The 27,249-nt window shown below is 41.0% G+C and overlaps 1 protein-coding gene across 8 annotated transcripts in view; it reads left to right on the top strand.

Annotated features, from left to right (window-relative positions):
• The window catches only part of pde3a (phosphodiesterase 3A, cGMP-inhibited), a 487,762-nt gene that overhangs the window by 349,145 nt on the left and 111,368 nt on the right, over positions 1–27,249 (top strand). For all 8 annotated transcript variants that reach the window (XR_006315047.1, XR_006315046.1, XM_043713455.1 and 5 more), the window contains 2 exons: positions 10,701–10,955; positions 12,829–12,986. Coding sequence is in view for 6 of the 8 variants with exons in the window: in XM_043713455.1 (XP_043569390.1) it covers positions 10,701–10,955; positions 12,829–12,986 (413 nt within the window). In the remaining 2 variants the exon portion in view is untranslated. The remainder of the gene's footprint in view (positions 1–10,700; positions 10,956–12,828; positions 12,987–27,249) is intronic.

Below are 27,249 nucleotides of genomic sequence, written 5' to 3'. Positions count from 1 at the left end.
TTCCCCCCCTCCCACCACCTTTTATCTCAGCCTGCTTGGCACACCATCTTCATTCCTGAAGAAGGGCTTATGCCTGAGACGTCGATTCTCCTGCTCCTTGGATGCTGCCTGGCTTGCTGCGCTTTTCCAGCACCACACCTTTCAACTCTGGTCTCCAGCATCTGTAGTCCTCACTTTCTCCTAGATAGGAAAGTAAGTTTGCATGAGTATATAAAGGTTTTACAAAGAGCTTTATAAATGTTAATAGCACAAGTTGGCTGTCAGATATCCTGCAGTACAGCATTACACCTATACAGTCCTTCATTGGCTGTTAAGCGGTTTGGTACATCTTCACATCATGAAAGACATTACGCAAATGCAAATGTAAATGCAACTTGTATGCAGTGATAATGTCCCTCCCTCTGAGCAAGGAGGCCTGGGTTTAATTCCAGTTGCTCCATTATTATGTCTGAACAGGTTGATTAAAAATATCTATAAGTGCAAAATCTATAAATTCTGGGGTCAAAGCATTATTCAAATGTGAAAAAACATAGTATGTCTTCATGCAAGAAAGATTGAGCAATATTTCAAGTGCATAACAAGCAGTTCTACAGATCCCAAGTTGCAATGGAACCACATGCTTATTTGTGGAGGCAGGGTAGAAACCTGACACTGCAGTGACAGCCATCAACAGTTACATAATGGAAAGTCAGAGAAACTAGCAGTCGAACCAAATATGTCAGAATGGACAGTCTTATTGAGCACGCTATAATTATGTGGCACCTCAAGGAAGTGGCACCTCAAGGCACCTAATCGCTGCAGGGAGGACAAAGAGGGAAAATGATGTCATTCCACTGTGGTTAAGCAGTGGGGTGTTTTGACAGGTTGTTGAATTAGCTTTAGAGTTCAATGTGAATTTTACAAAGAGTAAATGAGTTGGTGGGATTCATGATGGGGTAATAGTCCGTGATCTGCTGCAAAAGTAGCATTGATTGGTAGATTGGTCCTTTTCTCCAAGATTCATGTTTTTATTGTATTCATTTTCTTGCCTGGAAATTGTTACAAATCTCAAAATTGAGCTTTCTGTTTGTACTTTCAAAACAAGCAGTTTGGTGAAAGGAATGGGTCCAGAATTATGTGTGGTCACTATCAGTATTGCCTTCATTGTAACAACATCATGTTGCATGATGCTTCAATGATGGTTTTCTCATATCAGTTTTACATTATGAATGAAGTTAGTCTGTCAAAGCATTAGCCTTGCTCAATTGACCTGACTGTCACCTCAGAGTCAGAAGGTAATGAATTCAAGTCTCAAAAGGACCCTCAAACATTTACTCCGAAGTGACACTGCAGTGCAACACTGAGAGAAGGATATTTGTGTTGGATATTTTATCTGGGTTACATTCAAGTTTTATGATTGTAGTATCAGTGTTAATGGTCAGTCTTGTGTTGGTACAATTGATTTAGCACTTGCTGTTCATACATAATGTTCGCATGAGATAATGAATAATTATTCTGCAATTACATTGCTGCTTTTGTACATCACATAGTAATTTGCAGTTTAATTTGAGGAATCTAGCAGGCAATATTGGTTACCTGGGAATGATCACTCGTCAATTATCTTATACAGGTAGTTTGAATGAGACTTTCTCAACAGCAGTTTGGATCCTAAGGTGAGATCACATCCTTGAAGTTATTCACATGTCACATTTACTTTTACAAAATTCTGTGGGTGTTAGAAGCTGAAGGTTCATAAGGCTGCTTGCTACTGTTAACAGGTGTGGGTTTAGGTGCTGGAGCGGGGTCATTAATAGGTACCACCATTGTGAAGTGCCAAACGTCATAATTTTGTCCCGTTAATTTTTAGAAATGTTGAATTTTTCGTGATAGGTTTTCTGTTTACTGATTTCCTTCTTAAAATGGAATTGACACATAAAGCTGCATCATAAGCCATGCTGTTATTTCTACTAAATATTGGAACAAAGGGATGGAAATTAATTGTTTTTTTCCCTCAAGCCTGCTCTGCCATTTAAACAAACAATGGCTGATTCGTGCCACAACTCCATTTGTCCGCTTGTTGCCATATCCAAATGCCTCTCAAAAATCTGTTGAGCATGAAACTTCAACTTATTCAACCACCGACAGCCCACAACAGAGACAGCTTCAGATTCATTCTTCCTTTCTTTCGTGGGCTATGGGTACCATAAGTAGAAACCAATTACATTATCTTAAGAGCATTTGTGAGTCAAGGAAATTTGTAACAATTGCTGATAGTGTCATGGTGACCATTATAACCTTATTATATTCCACATTTATTAATTGAATTTAAATTCCACCAACTGTCATGGTGGGTTTTTGAACCTTTGTTCCTGGAGCATTGACTTCTGTTTTATTAATCTAATGAAATTCCCTAATACCACCATCACCACTAAACATGTTTGTCACCTGTATGATGTGAAATCAATAACTCTACACATTCTAAAGTCTATTGTACAGGGTTCTGAAGAAGGGTCACTGGACCCAAAACTGTTTTCTCTCTCCACAGAAGCTGTCAGACTTGCTGAGTTTCTCCAGCACTTTCTGTTTTTGAACATTGTTCAGGAGTGGTTTTACTTGATTTCATATAGCTGTTTAAATAAGGGTAGGTAATTCAGTCCAGTCTGTGAATTCACATTGTGTTCTGGTCACTCCTCTTCACTAGTCCACTCCTCCGAGACAATGAGACTTCTTCTTTAACATCGCTGGGTGTACAAACATTTTCTCTAATTAAATATTGTGAAGGCTGAAGCCATTGATTTTGTTTCATGCTCTGAACTCCATTTCCTAGCCAACAACTCTATCCACCTGCCTAAGAGAATTAAGCATGCTTGTTTGTGACCTTGGCATCATGTTAGATTTTGAGGTGAGGTTCCAAACTCATATTCATGCTATCATTAAGACTCCCTATGTCCAACTCCACAATATTGTCTGATTTTACTCCTATCTCAGATTACTTGCTGCTGAAACTGAAACGAGCATTCATGCCTTTGTCACCTCTAGGCTCAACTATCCGACACACTCCTAACTGGTCAGCCTTGTACACTGCACCCTTTCTAAACCTGAGGTCATTCAAATCTCTGCTGCCAATGCCTTAACTGACAATGTGTCACGTTCCTTTTTCACTGACCTACATTGGCTCCCAGTAAAGCAATGTCTTGTTTTTCAGGTCCCTCCATGGTCTCGCTTGCCCCCCATCTCTGTTATCTCCTCCATTTCCCCAGTTCATTGCTAATGGGATATCTGCACACCTCAATTTCCACCTCTTTGAGATCTGCCCCCAGTCCTAACTGTATCACCAATGGCGACCAGTTACCCAGGCCCCAACCTCTCCATATCTTTCTACCTCTTCACCTCACTGTCTTCCTCAAAGAGACCTCTTAAGAACCATCTCTCTAAACAAGCTTTTGGGTCATCTGACTGACCATCTCCTTACGTAACCCAGTGCCATTCTGTTTTATAATACCCACATGAAGCTCCTTGGAATGTTTGACTGTGTTAAAGGTTCTGTAAAAATATAAATTTTCATTACATGGTCAAGATATGATGCCTAATGCATGCAAGGTTGAATTATCTATGTAACCCAGTGCATATCCTCAGTTATTTTCCCATTGACACAAATTATTTTAAAATCAGTATCCTCTGCTTTAGCATTAAGAGAAAAATATTTCATTTCCTGTGTTTTATTTTCTTTAAATAATAGCTTGGGAGAAACAATTGAAAGTCATCGTGCATTCACTGGCCTCATTGTAGGCTGCTATAAATCACTGACTGTTCCAAATCTCAGAAGGCAGTCTCAAGGCGAAGATAGGTGCCTGGAATATGTGCTTTCAACCAGAGTTTGTCTTTTCACATGGCTTTCCTCCAATATATTCTGAGCCAAATCTTGAAAATGTCTGTGATCTGCATTGATCTCCACCCCCACCTTGCTGTTGCGTTGAATAGAAGCAAGTCTTGAGACTCCATTGCTGGTCCCTGCTGATGTAACTGACTCCAAAGGCCCTTATAACAGTAAAGAATCAAAACACAGTTTGGCCTTGCCTTCTCATTCCTGGTTGTCAGATATATTTTTCTTAAAGAGACATCGCACATGTTGATTAAAATCCAGAGTGAACTGGCTGGAAATGGCTTTGACAGGGCATTTTGATTATAGCATGAAAACCAATTGAAAACAGCCAGATAGGACGACCAAGGTTTTGTTGTAAAGTTCACAGAGATGGTGCAGAGGAGATTGACCAGAATGGTGCCAACGTTGAGGGACTTTCAGTCATGTGAAGGGACCGGAGAAGTTGGAATTGATCTCCTTGGGGAAAAGAAGGTGGAGGCAATATTTAACTAAGGAGTTTGAAAAATGGATGACTGCAAGCCTGGAGGATGTGTTCACTGTCAGCAGGGATGGTATCCAGAGTGCACAGATTTCAGAGAGAAGAATCCAGATGAGACCTTTGTTGAATGTGGATAGAAACTGCCTGAATTGGTGGTGGAAGCAAGTACAACTTCTTAATTTCCAGGGTATATATTTGGAAAGAAAGGTTTGTCAGGGTCTTGGGGAAAATGGATATGGGGCACAGCTGAATGGGGGGAGCACCCTTCTGTGGTGTATCATTTCATACAGGAATGGGTCTCACCTTCTCCCTCTTCTGATTGCAACAGGGGTTTGAGTTTTGGAAGGATGTGTTTGGTAAATCAGTGAAGTGCAGCACACACAAGACCCATTCACCATAAGCCCCATGCTCACTGACCTACATTGACTCCCAGGAGTACCTCGACTGTAAAACACTCACCCTTTAGTTTCAAACCCTTTCATAACCTTGTCTCTCCTAAGCATTGTAACCTCCTCCAGCGCTTCATTGTTCCTATGCTCCACCATTTGTGGTCTCTTGTATATCCCATTTCTCACTGGCCCTTGCTACTATCAGCTCTGCTTCTGCAGTCCAATCCTCTGGGATTCTGTCCTCAGTTCTGGGGAGCTTTCTATTCCACTGTCTACCTTTTGGATGCTCCTTAAATCCAAGTTTGTGGTCGGGTTGACCAAAGAAGGGACAGTTGCTGGCATGGTCTGGTCTGTCTATGATGTCTGACTTGGTTTGTTTCAGTCTCTTTAGTGCGGTTTAGTTGCAATCCTTGTCTACTTAACTGTCCCAATAATCGGGATTAGATGTAGTAAAATAATACCAGTTCTTTATTGATGTTGTATACATTACTATAGTCTGGGTTTAAACCTTGTCTCTCTAAGGACAGTGTATTACTTTACTTTGTGTCCAGTTCAGACTTTTTCTTGCCTATGTCATGATTGTATCATCAATAACATTATGGACTGATTTACATTAACCCCTTAATCCAGAAAGCCTATCTCTGACCAAACTTTTGATGATCTGTCCTAATATCTACTTAGGTGTCTCATTGTCATATTTTATTGCTGAGAAAGTTTTGCTATGTGAAAGGTGCTATATCTTATAGGAAGTTGTTATTGGATTTTAGTCTCTTAAAATTATGCTAGAAAATGTCTGCAAGTAAGCTACAACAGGCAAGTTGAATGATTTTTTAAAAATGTAATGGATATGCAAAGTTATAGCTTTAAAATCTATTGGTCTCTTACCTCCTCTTGCTCAGTGTAATTCCAATCTAACCATTAACATTTTTGATTTTTTGTTTATCAGGAATAAATCAATGGCTTTTAAGCTCATGACTAGGCCTCACTGCGCTGCCCTTTACGTCATTCATGAATTGTATTGCTCACCAGTACATTCTTTCCAATCAAAAGCAGCAACCTTAAATGTGAATGGTGATGCCTTTCAGCGGTTTCCACGGTAACCCAATGTTAAGACTTGGAGCATTGAATGAAGCAGTTCAGAAATGCAGCAAAGAAATGTCTGAAATTGATCCCTCTCTGATGTTTTAGATTACCATCTGCATGAGTTACAACCAAAATCATGACATTAGCTTGCTTCCTCCACCATTATCATTCCTCCCCGCACCCCACCCTAGTCTCTCTATCACCTAATAAAACTAGAGGATACAGTTATAGACTATGACAAAGGATAAAGGCCTAATTAATTACCATAATGGATTTGGGCCCATCTGTAAAGTTTTGTCAGAAGAAGGAACTGACTACCAACATTTCAGGCTTTTCTTCCAATGTGGTACCTAGGTCCTCCTACTTCCCTTTCCACAACTCCTTTCTCTCCCTGGAACACAGTGCCCTCAACTGAGGCATGTTATGTGTTAGGAGCGGCATTTAATTGGGTGACTGTGTGGTAGGTGGGGTAACTCCCGTCATCTGCCTCAGGCTGATTAAATGAAGGCCGGAAAGTCTCGTGGACAGCGCTCCTTCCTGCCCATCCTTAAATGGGTAGCCCATGCAATCTTATGCAGGGTCCAGAACCACAAATTGTAGTCTCAGATCTTGGTGTTGGATTGAGATGAGAAATGTCTTTACTCAAAGGCTGGTGGACTGTGGAATTCTCTAATACAGAAGGCTGTGGAGATCAAGTCACTGACAATATTTAAGAAATGAACAAACAATCTTCCAAAGGCATCATGGGATATAGGGAGAGAATGGGACTGTGGCATTGGGGAGGAGTATCAGCTGTGGCCCCTCCATGTTAAATGGTCAATGGGCTCGATGGGCTGCACTTATTTTCTATGATTTTGTCTTACTGCTGCCAGTATCCATCAGTGGCAAGCTGAGAACTTCACTGGGTGGGAAGCTCAGAAAGCGAACCTTGTGAAATATTGCCTTCAGCCCTCCAAGGTTCAGGGAGTCCCTCCATGCTGAATGCCTGATTGGTATGCCCAGCATAAAGACAGAGGAAACTTGCTGAAGGCCCTCTACTTTCCCCTTGATCGATTTGCGCCCCCACCCTTCCCCTCCATGATCCTCTGTGATCGTGGGCCTCCATTAGTTGCATTACCATCAGCACCCACAACCCTTCCCACTAGTGCTGCTGAGCACTGTAGAACTGCTGGAGCTGATTGGCTGGTAGCTTGCATGACCAAAATTTCTATCATGGGGTTCTTGGTCCCAGGGAAGACCCAGGAGTGCCCATTGGAGTGTCTCATTGTCACTTCATTTGACAGAGTGGGCAAGATCCTTCTCAGCTACATCAGGTGGTGAATGTCACGATGGCTCAGTGGTTAGCACCACTGTCTCACAGCATCAGGGACCTGGGTTCAATTCCAGCTTCAGGCGACTGTCTATGTGGAGTTTGCACATTCTCCCTGTGTCTGTGTGCGTTTCCTTCAGTTTCCTCCCACAGCCCAAAGATTTGCAGGTCAGGTTAATTGGCCATGCTAGATTGTCCATAGTGTTAGGTGCATCAGTCAAAGGGAAATGAGTCCGGATGGGTTACACTTTGGAGGGTAGGTGTTGCCTTGTTGGGCCAAATGGCTTGTTTCCACACTGTAGGGAATCTAATCTAATGAATGAATGAAAATTGATTCATTGAGGCACCACGATGATTCAGTGGTTAGCACTGCTGCCTCACAGCATCAGGGACCTAGGTTCGAATCCAGCCTCGGGTGACTGTCTGTGTGGAGTTTGCACATTCACCTGTGTCTGCGCCGGTTTCGTCCAGGTGCTCTGGTTTCCTCCCACAATCCAAAGATATACAGGTTAGGTGAATTGGCCATGGGAAATTGCCCATAGTGTTCAGGGATGTGTAGGCTAGGTGCATTAGTCAAGGATAAATGTAGAGTAATGGGTTTGGGTGAGATACTGTTCAGAGGGTCATGTGGACTTGTTGAGCTGAAGGGCCTGTTTCTATAAGATTCGACTCTGTCAGTAAGCATTGTTCCTTGCAATCTGGAAGGATCCATTTCTCAAGAACAGGATCACCCTATAACTTGTATAATCTTCAATTTTTTTGAATGTGGAAATCTCAGGTTCAGGGCATGACTGGTATAGACACTCAATAGTGTTTACTTTTATTAAAGCCAAGATGCAATTAAGAACAGCAGAAATACCAGGCCTCTACATCATTGGTGCTGCAAAGGATGGCATGTGGATAAAGTATCCACAATGAAGAGTGCTCTTTGCTGTATTCAGACTGGAAGAGAAACAAACCTCAGCTTCTTCTCTGTGGTCTATATTTTTGGCTTCAGTTCTGAAGGTAATTTATTGAGCTGTAGCACTGCCGTTTGCTGCTTCATACTGTAAAATCTCCACATTTTGCATAAAGCAAGTTGAATCAATGCTTTGCCCACTTACACAGAACACTGTGAGTTACCTTACCGAGCAAAGGGGAAAATAGAGCTAACTTGCTCTTAGGGAAGGCAAACATACTTACAGTTTATGGGTCATATTTTGCTTCAAAACTGATGGCTGAGCTTGACATTATCTCCTGTTCCTCAACAGAACAGAGCATGTGATGGATTTTTCAAGGTGAATACCATTCCTGCAACTCTCAAGAATCTTAATACTATCCAGGATGAAGCAGCAGCTTGATTTGCACTCCATCCACCACCTCCAGTGTTTACTCTTTCCACTGCTGATGCACAGTGACACCAGTATGTACCCTCTTCTGACTATCCCTTCCAAATTGGCAAACTTCACCACCTGGAAGGGCAAGGGCAAAAGAGACATGAAATCATCACAACCTGCAAAGTCCACTTGAGACCAGTGTGTATCTGAACAAGTGATAACTGAAGACTTTATGATACCAGTTGATTTGTACTGATGGACCCAGGATCAACATCCTCTCTCAAGTACCTAGATGACTGCCTTTCTAGAGTCTATCAGTACAAAATATTCTTCAGCTCGAACAACCACACAGAAGTAAATATTAATGTTATAGCTAATCAATTCCATTAAAGGATTCAGATAAATCCTTGTTGTGTTCTTAATCAATCCAAAAGTGAAAGGAGACAATAATGATGAAACAATTCTATGGCTTTAACAGGTGTATTTTGTTCTGTGTTTTTTGATGAAGAAAGGTTGAGACAGAGGTGCAGAGCAGTCTACTCAAATCCAATAAACAGCTTGTGAGGCTTTGTTTTTTCTTAAAGTTGGAACAATAGAAGCAGCCTGGCTGGTTGGAGTGAAGCTCCCACAGAGCCTTGCTGTTCGGTTTTAGCTTTCTGCAGTTGCTGGGGTCTTGAAACTGGATATGGAAGCTCTTATTCCTCTTTCTAAAAACTGGGGTTGTCTTCCTGCAGCTAGAATTGCATGTGAGATAATCTATTTTACTGAATTTGCCCTTGCCAAGGGTGTGTTAATGGGATGTTTCTTTACTGGAACAGTTAATTAGTAGTTAATAATCTAGTATTCTATTAAGCTTTCCAATAGAGTTATTATTCCAATTTCTTCTTTTTTGTTTTATTTTAACTATAATGTATAAATAAAGTGTGATTCGCCTCAAGACTAGTAGTTTGACCAATCGAAGTGCATCTGGAATGCATTTCCTAGCACTTACCTTTAAAATAAGAAAAAGGTCGGGTCGAGGCTATCTTCTTAATATATTTGGAAGGGGTTTAATATGGTCCATAACAATGTTGCAATAGGCAACATTATATAGGAATACATCAACTTGACTTTAACGTTGAATTTGAGAATTCCTTTTGAATATCTCAGACACAGCTGATATCATTTTAAAAAGACCAAAACCTATTTTGGATTTTTGAAACTTTTAGAAGCAATGTATAATCATCCCCCCTACATAAATTCATTTTTAAACATACCACTTGATTGCCAAACAAAGTCAGACTTAGTTAATTTCACAAATCATGGAAACCCTTCTGGAAGAGGAATTTATTCCTCATGCAGTTGGCGGGGTTGTCTAGTAACATATGGTTAAATTATAATAATTTGGGGATGATTTTTTTTCCAAATATATTGCTGTCTAGTGTCTGGAGGAGCTTACCTAACATAACAATGATCACTTAGAGACTCAGTGCTATAATGAAAGAAAGATTCAATAGAGCTTAGAGTGAAGGATTAAGAAAAACATAGAATCATGAAGACAGGATGAGCCAATAAGAAGGAAAAGTCCTCAGGAGAACCAAACTCTGAATAAGATTTACAAATGATTTAAAGTGATGTGTAAACAAACCAAGGGTAACATGAAAAACACATTTTTCACTCAGCGAATTGTTAGGGTCTGGAGTCTACTGCCTGGAAATGTGGTGGAGGTAAGTTCAATTGAGGGATTCAAGAGAAAATTGGATGAATATTTGGATAGACATAGTGTGTGTTGGGATATGGACAAAAGGTTAGATGTTGGTATGAGGTATTAATCACGGTGCAGGTATGATAGGCCAAATGGCCTCCTTCCACACAGTGAAAATTCTGTGAAGTAATTTGAGTTCAAATTAAAAAGCCAAATGAGTTACTTTATGGCAAATTGGTTGAAATTAGTTGTAACCCATAGTAATCTTGAGTTCAAATGACATCTCATTAAAAGGAGATGGAAGTAACTGGTTATTGTACCATGGTTCATCATCATTCATCTTGGTTAACACATGGAACATTGAGAAAACTACATCCTAACTCTGAATTGTGGGATTAGCTAACTCATTTAAACCAGCATTTAACAGCTGGTTGTGGTGTACCGCATGTGGGAAACTCATCTGAATTAAAAACAGTGTTTGCACATTTCATTGAAAGAAGTGTGAGTAAAGGTTTGATAGACCTTGTTGGGCTGCTGTTGCTACAGTGATGTATTTATATTCCTCATTTTTTTTTTCAGTCTACAGGGACCAGTGTCACTGTCGATATTGCTGTGATGGGTGAGGCCCATGGATTAATTACAGACCTTCTGGCTGATCCGTCTCTGCCTCCCAATGTCAGTACCTCCTTGAGGGCTGTCAGCAATCTCCTCAGCACACAACTGACCTTCCAGCCCGTCCACAAGCCCAGAATAAACCCATTAGTATCATTCAGCGAGTCCTATGCTGGTTCTGACTCTGAAGAATGCCCAGGAGAGAAACTCGCAATCCCAAAGGTACACCAAGTGATGTTAACTTCCATTTCCAAAATGTCAGGTGCTAGTTAATAACAATCACCATGTGCTTTAGTCATCTTCTGTTTGTCCTTTCACAATCTAATAAATTCATTTTTGACCTCTACATGGAAGGTTTAAAACAGGAAAGGTATGGAAATTGAAGAATTATGATATATCTCGATGGCTGTGACACCAATCCCGTGAGGGTATTATGAGTCTGCATCAGTGTTTTCTGGACCGTGTTTGAATCCTGCCCTTTAGCTGCTCATCCATTTCTGGAGCTGGACAGTAGGAGGCAATGAAGATCTGGTGGCTACTGACACCATGGGAGGAGGGTTCATCCAGGGCCCCACGGCCAGGGATGGTAGGTTGCCAGGGACAACAGAAGCCCAGACCCCGCTTGTGAGTTCTGAAGGGACATTCCTGTTCCACCAGGTTCCACCAAAGGAAATGCCATTCTGGATGTATCTTGCTAGCTTCATTGATAGGCCAGCAGGTCCTGGTATTCCAGGTCACCGGTGTTGAGGCCTGTGATAGGGCCTTAAGCAAGTTGACTGGCAGACAATTAGATGAACCATCTAGTCAATGAGGGGTGGTCTGTTAGTCACCACCTTACACCCTCACCACCGTATTTAGAAAAAAGTGTGGGAAAATTCTACCTAAGTTCTTTATTATAACTGAAATTGGGATAGATCTTTGCAAGGGGAGGAGTGAAAGAATACTAGAGATATTTGTTAGTATGTGCATCATTGCTTTTAAACTTTATAAATCTATGCAAGTTGTATTGCAGATGTAGTAATTTGCTACAAGGCTAATTGATTGCACATACAAGGGAGATAACTGCTTTGTCAACATTTTTGGGTGAAAGGTTTATGGATTTGAACTGGCAAAAGTCAATAGATATAACAAAGTCATTGGAGTTCACTGACTAGCTCCTTTGAGAGATGATGAACCAAATGGAATCTTAGTTTCTTCAGACAGACTTCCTACTTAATTGTTACGACAGCCATTTTGTCGGATGAAGGTACTGTTTGAAACAATTATTGACTTGAAACAGATTGCTGGTTATCAAACAATCAGACAGATCTGTGGATTTACAATAGGAAATTTAATGAATACATGAAAATCCCTTTATCACAGTCCTGGTTAAACTGAAGAACCTTTCAATGTAATTTGATTTAATCAACTGGTTATTCTATTTACAAAATTGCTGCATTTTTCTTTATTTATTATGCTTTAAGGTTGAATGAAAATAATCAGTTTTCATGATATTTGATTTATGAGTGTTATTTTGCTGCAAACAGGTGGAGAAGCATTTATTTAAAGAGAACTTTTTTTTTAAAAAGAGTCATCAAATGATAATTATTTTTGCCTGATATATTGTTCTTCAGTATTTCTGCTTTTAGGTCTTTTTTTCAAATATGTTCATGTGAAGTGGGTATTGTTAGCTCAGGCAGCGTTTATTGCCCATCCCTAATTGCCCTGGAACGGAGTGTCTTGTTAGAACATTCCAAAAGGTAATTAAGAGTCAAACACATTGCTATGGGTCTGGAATCACATGTAGACCAGACCAGATAAGGGACAGTGGATTCTCTTCCCTGAAAGACATTAGTGAATGTGCTTTTGCCATGATTGACAATGGTCATCATTAGGCTGGCTTTGTATTGAATTCAAATTCCACCATCTGCCATTGAATTTGAACCCATATCCCCAGAACATTAGGCCGGCACTGTGGATTGCTAGTTCAGTGACATTATCATGACACCACCACCTCTCCCTGAGCTGCATTACCTTAACAGTCTAGTATTGTTCACACATGACATTTTGAGGTCCTGCTGATTTCTGTTGAGACCAATCCTTCTACTCCCTTCAGCGACTGAGGAGAAGTCTGCCTCCAGGACTATTGAGAAGGATTTCATCCACATGGACAACAACAACGTCTGCCACCGGCCTGCCCACCATGGAGCCTGGACCCGTCAGGAGAGACCGCAGCGGAAGCGTAAAGCCATCTCACGAAGCCCCATCAGGCAGGTAGGCACAGATTAGTACGCTTTACTTGCAAGATCTTCTGTGATACTAAACCCTGTGAGCGATGGAGCCAGTGAGTATTAACACAAATAGGTATTGCCTCAGTCTTGGTGTCCAGGAAATGGTGTATGTCAAAATTGGTCATTGGCGAAGTAGAGGAGGCAACGTCAGTTGGTATCCAACTCAAAAGTTTCCTCCGAGTATGGAAAAGGCACCAACAAAGCTCATGGAAGGCTGGTTTGTACCTTTTGTGTGTTTGTAAAGCAATCTCCTTCCTCGCACAGATTTCTGTAACCGGGGTCACCATCATGGGGCAACAAAAACAAATAATCATGGACTGATGATCTCCTCCCCATCCCTGATCCTGCAGCTCCTGACCAACCCCTGTCCCCAACTCTCCAAACATTTAAACACAAATGCGTCCAAAGGTTAAAGATTCAAGTGGTATCAGCTTTCCTATGTGTTGGGTATCTTCCTGATAAACTCCTTCATCCTTATTTTGCAACCACTAGGACTGTGGGATCCAGGCATGGTCAGATTAATAACTCTACCCACTGTGGCTCAACCCCTGCGAACATTTCAACTCACCCCCATCCCCTTCATGCATTTGTGTTTGAATTCCTGCATCGTGTTCTGTGTAGCCCTCAGAATCCAACCAGTAGGTAACAGTTTCTTATTATGGAGATTCCCAGGAATGCATAATCCTGCTGGTGAAGCCAGGTTTTGGTTTTCTGCGGTTTTGCCATCCACATGTGATAAAAGTTAAATACTGTGCATGCTGGAAATCTGAAATAAATGCAGAGAATGCTAGAGAAACTCAGCCGGGTCTGGCAGCATCTGTAGAGGGAGAGAGAGAAACCAAGTTAACATTTTGAGTCTGGTATGACACTTCTTCAGTTCTATTTCTCTGTCTTAACTCTACTTTTGGTCCAGAAGTCATTTTCTTCCCTGAAGTGGCTCAGGGAAGAAAATGAATTTCGGTCTGAAGTCTCCCCAACGTCCACAGGGACATGCGCAGAGTCCCTCAAACCTGTTCACCACACAGTGAGATTATTACTGATCTGCTCAATGAGTCTATGTTTGCCCCAGCTCTGCCTCTGAGAAATCTATCAAATCACAGAATTAAAGTTGGCATCATCGCAGATTCAAACTTCTAACATTCTTTGCATGCAAGAGTGTTTCCTGACTTCATTCCTGAAAGGGCTGATCTCAATTTTTAGCCTGTGTTCCCATGTAGTAGACTTTCCCAAACGTATGTAGTAGAATTCCCCCGAAATAGATTTTCTGTATCCACCCATCAGTTCCGCTCACTATCTTGAAAGCTGTAAGCAAATCGTCCTTTAAATTCTAAATTCTTAAGCACTACACTTTTGTTTATTTTTGTAATCTCTCTTTGCAGTTTAACTCATGCCAGCAAATCATCTCTACACTTCCTCTGTGGCCAAAACAGATATCCTAGTGAGTAGTGCCCAAAACTCAGTTCAGGATGAGCAACAGCTTGTAGAGACGTTGACCCAGCCAGTTAAAACAGTGGGAGAAGGGTGAGTAGTTTCAGAATGGGAAACAGTGCAAAGAGAGCTGGGTACAGCCAATTAAATCAGTGGCAGAAGCAGTTTCAGAATGAGACGAATCTGACCACATACTGAGTTTGATCAGAATAACCAAACAATGACAACACCGGAAAAGCATAGTTGATTGGTAAGTGAGTAACTACTGTTAGGGAACGTGTCTAAAGTGTTGGAATTTATAAAAATCCAGAAATATTTTAACCCATGCTTAAATACCTTCATTATAATGATTAAGAAATAGTTGCAAAACTGAAGTAGGAAACCAGTAATTCTGTTAGCTATGTGAGTCTTAGGTGCTGAGAAGTATTGAATTTCTAAGGTTTGAGTTAGTACAGTAAGTGATAGTGAGAAAAGGTTTCATTTTATGGATTAATTAATTAAGGAAAATGAAATAATAAAGCCAGTCAGAGCAGTGATGTTTGGTGACTGTAGCATGCAGTGTATCTGGATGCCCCCACCAGTGTGATCCAGGGTAAACAAGTCTGCAATAAATGATTGAATTGAAAGGAGCTTCAACTCAGAGTTTACAAGCTGGAGGCTGAACTACAAATACAGCAACGCATCAGGGAGGTGAAAAGTTACCTACATTCTAAGTATTAGCAGGTGGTCAAAACTCTTTGTATAGGTTCTTCTGATTTGGCCAGGGGTACATTCTTGAAGAAGGGCTAATGTCCGAAACGTCGATTCTCCTGCTTCTTGGATGCCGCCTGGCCAGCTGCGCTTTTCCAGCACCACACTTTTCAACTCTGGTCTCCAGCATCTGCAGTCCTCACTTTCTCCTAGGGTACGGTACAGGCAGACATGACTGCAAGAGAGGCAGGTGAGGAGACACAAAAGGTCAAAGGGAAGGAGCTTCTGCCTTTGCAACTGGCCAAAAGATTTGAAGTTCCTGGAGCCTGTGGGGGGAATGAAAGCAGTGACCACAGGATAGTTGAACAAATTGACCATGCACCCTATTGAAAGAAGCCAGTCAAGTTGGGGAATTGATAGGAATGTAATGGCAGTGGAGGACAGTATATTGAGTGGTTTGGATGCCATTATCTATAACTAAGCGCAAGAGTCCAGGTGGCTTTGTTTCCTCCTCTATGCTAGGCATCTGCTTTAGCCTGGGGAGGGATTTGCATTTCGAGGGAGAGTGTGACCACAGCCCATGTAGGTGTCAACAACATAAGCAGTTTTGCTGTGTATGAGCAAATGGTGGCTATTTAAAAAGCAAAACATCAAAGTTCAAACATCTCTTGACCTCTACTTGAACCAGGAGCAAATTGGTGTATGGTAAATAAGGTGTTCAATGTTCTAGATGGCTGAGGTCATGGGTTTGGAAGGGCTGTGGAAAGAGCCTCAGTGAGTTGCTGCAATGCATCTTGTAGCTGCATTAAAATGGAAGGGAATAATAAAACAGATAAGAACAAAAGACAATAAGAAATAGGAACCGGAGTAGGCTGTTCAGCCCCTTGGGCCTGCCTCACCATTCAATAGACTCATGGCTGATCCAATACTCCCACTTGCCATCTTCCTCTGTTTTCCCCATCACCCTTTATTCCCTGACTGATCAAAAACCTATCTATGCCAGCCTTAAATATGCACAAGAAATCTATACCCACAGGTCTCTGTGGCAAGGAGTTCCAGAAACACACAACCCTCTGAGAGAAGAAATTCCTCCTCATCTCAGTCTTAAAATAATGCTCCTTTATTCTGAGACTGTGCCCTTTGGTCCTAGACTCTCCCATGAGGGGAAACATCCTCTCAGAATTTAAACTCCAGCGAGTAGACTCCTAACTTGTTTGCCCTTTGCTAATAAGATAGTCCCTCAATTCCAGAGATCAGCCCAGTGAACATGCTCTGAACTGCCTCCAATGAAATGATATCTTTCCTTAAGCAAGGGGAGCAAAGCTGCTCACAGTACTCCGGATATGGTCTCACCAGCACCTTGTACCGTTGCAATAAGACTTCCCTACTCTTATACTCCAATCCCCTTGAAATGAGGGCCATCATTCCATTAGCCTTCCTGATTACCTGCTGCCGCTGTAAGCTAGCTTTCTGTGTTTCTTGCACAAGTTGCCCTAAGTCCCTTTGTGTTGCAGCTTTCTGCATTTAAGTAATATTCTATCTTTTGTTTCCCTTTCCAAAATGAACAACTTCATATTTTCCTGTTTGCCAACTTTTTGCCTACTTACTTAACCTGTCGATATCTCTCCGTAAACTGTTTGCAACTCTCTTGGAATTTCACCATCAATGGCATTAGCACTTCATAGATGAATCCCGTGGTCTTTTTTCTCTGAGGGTGGAGTAGATGGAAAGTATTCAGCCTGGAGCTTGGTGACCAGTGGTGTTCTTCAGGGGTCGGTTCTATGACCTCTGCTGTTTGTGGTTTTTATAAATGAAGCTAAAGCGTGGATTAGTAAGTTTGTCGATGACATGAAGTGGAGTTATGGGTAGTGTGGAAGGTTGTTGTAAGTTGCAACAGGACAATGACAGGATGCAGAACAGGGCTGAGAAGTGGCAGATAGAGTCCAACTTTAAAAAGTGTGAAGTGATTCATTTTGGAAGGACAAATTTGAATGCAGAATACAGAGTTAAAGGCAGGATTCTTGGCAGTGTGGAGGAACAGAGTGACCTTGGGGTCCACATCCATAGATCCCTCAAAGTTGCCACCCAAGTTGATAGGGTTGTTAAGAAGGCATATGGTGTGTTGGCTTTCATTAGCATGGGGATTGTGTTTAAGAGCCGCAAGTTAATGTTGCAGTTTTATAGAGCCTTGGTTAGACCACACTTAGAATAGTGTTCAGTTCTGGTTGCCTCATTATAGGAAGGATGTGGAAGCTTTAGAGATGTTGCAGAGGAGATTTACCAGGATGCTGCCTGGACTGGAGGGCATGTCTTATGAAGAAAGGTTGTGGGAACTAGAGCTTTTCTCATTGGAGCGAAGAAGGATGAGAAGTGACTTGATAGAGGTGTGCAAGAAGATGAGAGACATTTTCCCAGGGTGGAAATGGTTATCACGAAGGGGCATAAATTTTAAGATGATTGGAGGAAGGTTTAAGGGAGATGTCAGAGGTAGGTTCTTTACACAGAGAGTGTTGGTATGTGGAATGCACTGGCAGCAGTCGTAGTAGAGTCAGATACAATAAGGACATTTAAAATTCTTGGATAGGCACATGGATGATAGTAAAATGAAGGGTATGTAGGTTAGTTTGATCTTAGAATAAAATAAAAGGTCGGCATAACATCGAGGACCGAAGGTGCCTGTACTGTGCTGTACTGTTCTATGTCTTGAGGAGTCATTCTCCTGATCATGGTTGTATTTCAAAGCTTTCCATAATTTCAATTTGCTACACGATTCACTAATATTCTGAGAGCAGATTGGGAGGCTTGAAAGTGAATCACCAGTAACACGGCAGTGCTCTGGCTCTCTCTTTGAAACACTTCGGACAAGTAATGATTCAGTTCTTATTTCAAGACCTTCAGTTCTGCAGCTCGGTGTTGTGAACATGTTCACAGGCTGCCCTTGCATGGTATGGTCTGCCTTCACACTGTAATGTGATGGGAAGCACTATATGTACCCCAGCTGGCTAGATCAATGATGCAGGTGTTGATACATGCTCCAAATATGTGATTCCTAGTCCACTCCTCAATGAACATTGCTGCTGTCATGTGTGAATAGTGTAATATTTTTAACCAGTAGCGTGTCTAGTGTCACCTTGTGGCATAGTCCACATGATACACTGTTTGAGCTAAAATTCAGGACTCAGATGTGTGCTCTGTTTGCTTAGTCCACGCTACCTATGTAATGTCACCATGGAAGTGATTTACAATGCATAGAGTCATAGAGTTTTACAGCATGAAAACAGACCCTTTGGTCCAACTCATCCATGCTGACCAGATATCCTAAATTAATCTAGTCCCATTTGCCAGCATTTGGCCCATATCCCTCTAAACCCTTTCTATTCATGTACCCATCCACATGCCTTTTAAATGTTGTAATTGTACCGTGTAGCCTTAATTTTTACCAAGTTTCTAAAGAAATACTAAAAGATGTGCCAAAAGTAATCTCTTACAAAGGCTATTTTAAAATAAATTAATCATGTCAAATTTTGCCACATTTTCACTAACTAATACTTGGAGTTTGAGAGTACATTTTTAATTGTTACATATGAACTGCATAGAAACTTCTACACTGGGGAATTAGTGTTACAAGGGGCATTTATAAAGAGTAAACTGTAACCCTCTTCAGTCCTACAGCTGTCCAAGATCTCTGCATGCCTTCAATTCTGATCTTCTGTATACCCTTTATCCTACTGGTGACAGCCATGTCTTCAGCTAATTAAACACTAAGTTATGCAATGAATTCCCTAGATCTCTCATTCTCTCTTCATTTCATACTCTTCATTTCAGAAGTTACTTAAAATCTCCATCTGCTTTGGTTTTCTGTGCTGACATATGCAGATGTGGCTCAGCATTGAATTCAGTTGAGAATGCTGCTGTGAAGCACCTTGGGCATTTTACTACATGAAAGGGACTATGTGAATGTCTTAGGACCCCATTTGATAGTAATACTGACAAGTTGCAGCCCAGAAAAAATCCTGGCTTAATAGATTATATGTTCAGTTTTTGCAGTTTGTTACCCGTGACGGTCAGTGACTAAAGCATATTCACATGAGGCTGCAGACATTCTTTAACAACAGAACGTAAGCTCCTTACACAAAAACGTGAACAGATTTATATCTAAAGACAGCTATAACACAAACAGCAAAACAAAGTTTCAGTCTATTCCCCAAAACTATCTACTTACAATTCCTCAGAAATTCCACTCCTGTCTTGATGGTTTCAGTTTTCAGTTCTCCAATTCCTTCCAGTTTCTTTTCCCTCAGCTGCAGAGCTAGTTTTGCTCTCCATTTCCACATCCACAATTTTAATGGTCTGAACTGCCACAGTTCTAACAGCATTTCTATCCAAGCACTTCCAGTGTAGAAGCCCCACCAACTAAAACACTTTAGTTAGGGTGGCTGGTTCCCCTGAACTAAAAGCTTTATTTCTATACTAGGAGAAATTATTCTCCCTTCTGACATAAACTCTTGATTCTCATGAAATGACACCTTGAACCATCTCTTCTGCAGTGTAAACTAAACTGATGGCTTTCTAGTTTGTTGTAAGCTCAGTAATATAACGATTCCATCCATTAAGACGAGTTTCTTGACTGCAGTGCGGCACGGTGGCTCAGTGGTTAGCACTGCTGCCCTGTAGCACAATGGACCCAGGTTTGATTTCAGTCTCAGGCGACTGTCTGTGTGGAATTTACAAATTCTCTCTGTGTCAGCGTGGGTTTCCTCTGGGTGCTGTGGTTTCCTCCCACAGTCCAAAGATGTGCAGGTCAGGTGAATTGGCCATGCTAACTTGCCTATAGTGTTAGGTGCATTAGTCAGAGGGAAATGAGTCTGGGTGGGTTACTCTTCAGAGGGTAGGTGTGGACTTGTTGGGCTGAAGGGCCTGTTTCCACACTGCAAGGAATCTAATCACGCAGCTACCTGCTTTCTGGAAAAGTATGTACCATACTTATGTCATGATTCCCAAAGACATTTCGGCCTGTTTAAAAAAAACTTCACAGAACTGACCCACTGCCTCTATTTTAAAATCAAAATCACAAAATGTAACACATCTTGCATCACAACTGCAAATCACTGTTGCATGAGGTCTGCTGGGAGCAGCAAAATAGACAATGTGTCTCACTGTCACAGAGTCAATCACAAACAGTATAATTCATCACACTGTATGTATTGATATCCAATACACATGCAACTGCAGTGAGCAATAGACCGAACTTCTTAAGTGAGAAGTTTATTAACTTTACAGATTTATAAAGTGATAAGGATCTGCAGCAAAGTAAAAGACTCTTTGGCCAATCACTTCCGCATCAGTGAAAACAACCATCGAACGTCCTCCCAAGTATGCATTTCATTCTTATTCCTTTGGATGCAGACAGCAGGAGCAAGACTCTAGTTATTGACCACCACTAGTTGGCGTGGGACTCTTGTCACATGTAGACCAGAACAGGATGACTGACAAATAATCTTCCCTGAAGGATATTTGTGCACCAGTTTGGTGTCTGTAATTCAGTCAATTCCTGCTACTAACACCAAAGTTAACAGAGTTATTAAATCCAGTTTCATAATTTGTCATGCTGGGATTTGAACACTTAGATTGTCATTGTTCAGACTGTGTTTAGCTCCACGCTTAACAGCTAGTAATTTCCATGCTTATAGTCTTAGTTAAGGCCGCAAAGAACTAATGTACAAGCTGTATTGTGGAAAAGCACTTTGATTATCTTTGAGCTGTGTTTTTTTTTCTCCAACAACAAAATATCACGCATCTGATTAAAGGTCCGTAATTTAGGATAGTAATGTTGGGGAAGTGCCAGTGCTGGCGATTGTTAGCATGCAAAATTGACAGCAATTTCTGATCCCTGCACATGAACTGTTAAGCACGGAAGTTGTCACTTATACACTGTTCCACTACGGAGTGTACTGTTGTGATCTTCACAGATGGATCAGTACAGAATTAGCAATTTGACATGAACCTAACCTCGTTTGACATTAATGGTGTGAAAATCAATGAAAAGCTTAAGCTGTATTTAATCAAGTGTAATTGACTTTTGAATGGTCTGCTAAGTCATAAGTACTGCTGATCAATTTCTCTGGTGCTGACGAACAATGTTCCGTTTAAAGTGTTGTTTATTTCACTCAGAAGAATGTTTGAAAATTGCTAAAAACTCTATTTCTAAAGACTGGTTTTGATACTTAACTTCTCCCTTAATCCTGTTTTTACATCCCAATCTTTAATTTGTTCCAAATAATTGAGTTGCGAATTATATTCCCTGATTATTAATTCCTGCTTTGCTGTCTATGAGAAATCTTCATTCTGATTGGTTGATGAGTCTGCCCAATGCTTGCCCTGATACTAAACATCACAATCCCCTTAAGGCCCCACCCTAATTTGAAATAGCATTTGAAATTAACCAAAGTGCCAAGAATTTGGTGTTTGGTATTCAGTAATTAAGAAATCTGGAATAAAATAACTGGAGTAGGTCTTTCAGCACATCGAGCCTACACCACTATTCTAGATCCTAGCTGATCATCTCCTCAATGCCATTTTCCACAACATCACTACATTCTTTCATTCATCTTCAGAAACCTGCTGATTTTTCCATCTTGATCCTGATGAATGACTCCACAGCCCTCTGGGATAGAGAATTCCAAAGATTCATGATTGCCTGTGTAAAGAAATTCATTCTCCTTTCAGTCTCAGGAGAGGGGGCAGATCTTGATTTCTGCCTCAGGCGACTGTCTGTGTGGAGTTTGCACATTCTCCCCGTGTCTGCGTGGGTTTCCTCCGGGTGCCCTGGTTTCCCCCCGCAATCCAAAGATGCACATGTCAGGTGAATTGGCCATACTAAGTTGCCCATAGTGTTAGATGGCTTAGTCAGGGGTAAATATAGGATAGCGGTCTGGGTGGGGTTACTCTTTGGAGGGTCGGTGTGGACTTGTTGGTCTGAACGGCCTGCTTCCATACTGTAGGGAATCTAATCTAATCTAATCAAATCATTTCAGACACTGTTCCCTGATTGTAAAGCTACCAGCCAAGGGAAGCATCCTATCTCTATCTATTCTGTCAAGCCCTGTCTCCTAGTCAGAAGTCTTTAGGTTCAAGTGCCACTCCAGAGATTCAGCATGGAGCTTTGTTCACTACAGTGCTGAAAGTGTGCTGCACCATCAGGTGTGCTATCTTTCAAATGGTACGTCAAGCATGTTTGTTGTCTCAGCGAGATGTGAAACATCCTGTAGCATTGATAAATGAAGAACTAGGGTAGCTCTCCTGGTGTCCCATCCAGCTTTTATTCCTCTACCATCATACTTAAAAACAGATTATTTTGCCATTATCACACTGCAGTTTGTTTAATCCAACAATGTGCAAATCGGTTGCCACATCAATGTCTGAGCTGATTGTGAGGTAATCTCATGCTCTAAACGCTGCTATGTGACATGCAAGTTTGCTCTTCCCTTATTGAAACAATATGATAAAGTGAAAAATGTAAGCAACTAATAATTAACCATGTAAATTGTTTTAACCTAAGTAAATAACTATCTTTACAATATCACATTTCCATATTCTTTCATCGATCCACTTTTACTGTATAGAACTCAGTGGCCGGGCATATACACAATCTGTGCTGAGATGGGCATGAATCATTTTTCTTCCAGTGGTCCATGCATTTTGCATTGAAGCATCAATCAAGAATTAAACAGAATGCAAACAATTGAAGGAAATAACTGTGCCGATCCTTAAAAATTCAATTAGGTTGGGTGTCAGTTAAAATGACAAATTTCAACTACTCCATAAATCGTCATTGTATTTTCAGATATACTAATTTATGCATTTACTTCATTTTTTTAACACATTAGAGGATGGAAATCCCAAAAAAAACACGTATGTTTCATTGAGAATGATTGAATTAATTAAAATAAAGCAAACCACTGCTGTTTCAAAGCTTCTGGCCTGATTCTGCTGCTCCATTCAGACTGGTTCCAGAGGAAGTGGTGGAAGCTGGTACAATTGCAACATTTAAGAGGCATTTGGATGGGTATATGAATAGGAAGGAATTGGAGGGATATGGGCCGGGTGCTGGCAGGTGGGACTAGATTGGGTTGGGATATCTGGTCGGCGTGGACGGGTTGGACTGAAGGGTCTATTTCCATGCTGTACATCTCTATGACTCTATGGTTTAAACAGTGTGGTTTTTCAGGTCTCTATTGTTGTGGTGCTTTTCCTGAAAGAGGGTATCCAGTATTGATGGAAAGATGAACCACCTTCAAGCTATTGTTACAATAAATAGAGCTGGATTAATGTGCACTTATACCTGTGTCAATCTAACGCCAATTAAAGAAAATGTTTTAATTCTTGATGTGCATTAGAATCCACACATGTAGAGATTAGTGTAGTTAAGACAAAGTTGCTCATTTTCATTCTGATGAATAACTTTTCTTTGTGTAATTATGACTAAATATTTTGTGATCTTAACCGTACATAAGATATTAATCACTTCTTCACTGCCTGTTAAACTTTCATTCTGGTTAGGAATAGTGGCTATTCTTGATTATGTATCTGAGTATGACAAATTTACAGCTGGGTCCAGAGTTAACTTAGAAGAAGTGGCTTTTCAGAACTGTATAAGTAGAAGATGATACTTTAGCCCATCTTGTCTGTGCCAACTCTGAAGACCAGCAATTCAAAATTAATCTAAGTTCCCCGCCTATAGTCTCTTTATCCTTGCAACTAGGAGAAAGTGAGGGCTGGCGATGCTGGAGATCAGAGTCGAGAATGTGGTGTTGTAAAAACACAGCAGGTCAGGCAGCATCCGAGGAGCAGGAGAATCGACGTTTCGGGCATAAGCCTTTCAGGAATGTGGGCACAAGTTCTCATCCCTGAAGAAGGGCTTATGCCTGAAACATTGATTCTTCCGCTCCTCAGATGCACCTGACCTGCCGTGCTTTCCCAGCACCACACTCTCGATCCTTATCCTTGCAACTACATGTCCCTCAACCTCGCCAACTCCGATTCCTCCATCAAAGCACCTTCTTCCCGGTTGTGTCCCAATGAGGCATCCGAGAATTTTCTTTCTATGTTATCAGTTCATATAAATGGAAATTATTGTTCAGAGCAAGCTAGGCAGTGGGATTCATATATTTATAGCACAGCTTTCTGATGGAGTCTATCATGATAGTCCAAAGGCTTGTTATAATGAATTTGCCAGTGCATGACCCAAGAAGTTACTGCACACTCACGGCTGATTTGTTTAGTTCCAAATTCCATATTCCCAAGTATGCCTGATCATCTTCAATCCTCTTGCTTTGGAACCTGAATATCTACATTAAGGGAGTCGCCCCTTGCTTCTCTGCCCAGGATCACTTCCTGCCAGTGGGAGAGGTTTCGAAGGACTGGTTCCTGGGATCATAGTTTTCTTTAATTACTGTTCAATTGTGTAACTCCTTACTGGGTCATGTGATGAAAGGCATAATCACCCCAATTCAGCAAAATCTCCTTGCTACTTGTTCAATGTTCTAAAGCCTACAACCATGTAGTTTGTATGTTCGTGTGTACTTCTTCATAATAAAGCTGGCAATGCTTTTGATTTAAGTGGGGATAATCTATTACAAAGACCTTATCTATAAAATTGGGGCTGACAAAGAAGGCATAACCATAAATCAGATGAATTTTGTGTCAAGTCTGAGCAGACAACCTTTCATTTGTAAGAGCCCTGTGGGAGCAGACATGCTCCAGAAATGTTTGTCTTTCTTGAAAACACCGACAGGCGACTGGAGTGGTGGTGAAACTGAGAACAACAGAAACTCTGAGCCTGCTGATCTCAAGCCATGATTTCTGATCTGAAACAGTAAGAAATATGGGCACATCCAGTGAGAAACTGGCATGTTACCGATGTTTAGGAACATTGCAGTCAGTTACAGTACAGGATGTTCTGAGCCGGACCACATGCTCAGCTACCCTGTGAGCTGAGAGTGAGCCAGATCAGCTAAGGGTGTTTCATGTTCCACATACCCTCTCCTCCCCCTCTACCTCTCTGTCTCTTACTCTGCAAATCAGAGGCTGATCATTCACCCAATGCATCAGGTCTTATGGAACTCTACATGCAAAATTACTTGGTCATTCTGTTTTGTTTCCTTAAAGCACTTATGCAGATATAGCTTTTCTCATTTCTCCTCTCGCTGTCTTAAATTATGGTGTCCTATTGCTGTCCACTCCTCCAACTGTAAAATGATCTCAAAAGGGCACATCCCTTTCTTGTTCTGGCTCTATCACAGCATTAACTGAAACAGTGTTAATTTTGCTGTCACACAGAATTTAGTTGAAGAGTAATTGCTGTTGTAGGGGATTTTGATTTGTTAGTTCTGATCAGTTTACGTGGAGTCATACAGCACTTATGTAGACTAGGACTCTTCGGTCCAACTAATCCACGCCAAACATAATCCCAAACTAAATTAGTCCCACCTGCCTGCTTGTGGCCTATATCCCTCCAAACCTTTCCTATTCATGTACTTGTCTTTTCAATGTTGTATTTATACCCACATCCACCACTTCTTCAGAAAGCTCACTCCACACGCAAACCAACCTCTGTGTAAATCATTTGCCCCTCATGTCTTTTTGTTGAATATTGTTGACTAAATATAGATTCTGTTGAAGCTTTTCATCTTGCATGCATCAGGGCAATTTGCAAGAATCTAAAAGTAAAAGAAATACAATATTTACAAATGAAAGAGGAGAGTGGTAATTGGTTGACACAGAGGCATTGTTGTGGAGATTGTATCCATGGTGATGATTGATAGCTAATTGCCAATTTTTGTTAAATTTAAACTGGGCAGGTTGATTCTGATTGTTCAAAGCATTGCCCTGAGAAATTAACCAGAGAATGGTTATCACCTGTTCTGAGTTGAAACAAGTGTAATGTGTGTCAATGTTCTGTCCATCTGCAAACAAAAGAGTCATGTATATTAATATCTGTGTCTTCCTGTGCACACAAGTACACCACACTGAGAGTCCAATGACATTCCTAAATTGGTTGTTCTTTTATTGATGAATTGCCAGCCTTAGGTTGGGTTCCATGCAAAATGGGTCTTCAGTGGAATGACACCTAACCTTCTACCCCTTGCAAATTTCCTGAGGGCGGCCCAGTGACTTGGTGGTTAGCGCTGCTGCCTCACAGGACCAGAGACCCGAGTTCGATTCCACCTTCAGCTGACTGTCTGGGTAGAGTTTGTGTATTCTCTCTGTGTCTGCGTGGGTTTCCTTTGAGTGTTCTGGTTTGCTAAACAGTCCAGTTTAGAGGAATTTCACTGACAATCAAATTAGATTGTCACTTGGACTCGAGCAATGTCTTGACCAATCAGTGTCTGCTTACCCGGTTTAAAATTTCAACAAAGAATGGCAGTTAACTGCCAGTCATCATCTAACTGGTGAATGCTCCAAGATATTGCCTTCACCAATCAGAGTCCATTTGTCAACCAGTTAACTCCCTCTTCTCATAACGGAATGAAGGTTTTTTTTTTCCCCATTTACATTGAGAATTACCATGGTGAATGCAAGTCAAAAGGCTTCACCAAAATGTGCCTTTTATAGTGATACTCAAGTTGTGTACTACCAGTCATCATGTTTTTGCTAAAGGAAGATTGTCTATTGTGCAAGTACTTTGTTACAAGCCAGTTCTTCAAGAAGAATTGTGTCCATCATGACTTTGATTCACTTAAAGAATGTACCAGAGAATTAGGACATTTGTGATCAAAAGGTATATTGATATAGAATGTCATAGGTCAATAACAAATATCACAAAATATCAGCCAATGTCATGTATATTTATTGTCTATTCTCGTTTTATCAAATTACCTGGTTTTAGAATATATGCCAATTTTTTTTTGCATAAAGCAAACTTTATGGTATACGAAAGACTTAACGTGAGCATTAATAATTTAGTATATTAGTTTGCAACTGTGTATGTTCTGCACTTTTGTTTCTGGCATGCTTCTTCCCAAACTATCTTGTCAGACACCTTAAACTTCAATGGTAGAACAAACATCTCTGAGGACCACCCTCAAGTATGCCACAGTCCTGTGGAGAACTTTCCACAGTTCTAACTA

This window comes from Chiloscyllium plagiosum, chromosome 23, assembly GCF_004010195.1.
Source record: "Chiloscyllium plagiosum isolate BGI_BamShark_2017 chromosome 23, ASM401019v2, whole genome shotgun sequence".
Lineage (NCBI taxonomy): Eukaryota > Metazoa > Chordata > Chondrichthyes > Orectolobiformes > Hemiscylliidae > Chiloscyllium > Chiloscyllium plagiosum.
Note: the sequence above shows the minus strand (reverse complement) of the source record. Positions and strands in the feature narration are given on the sequence as shown.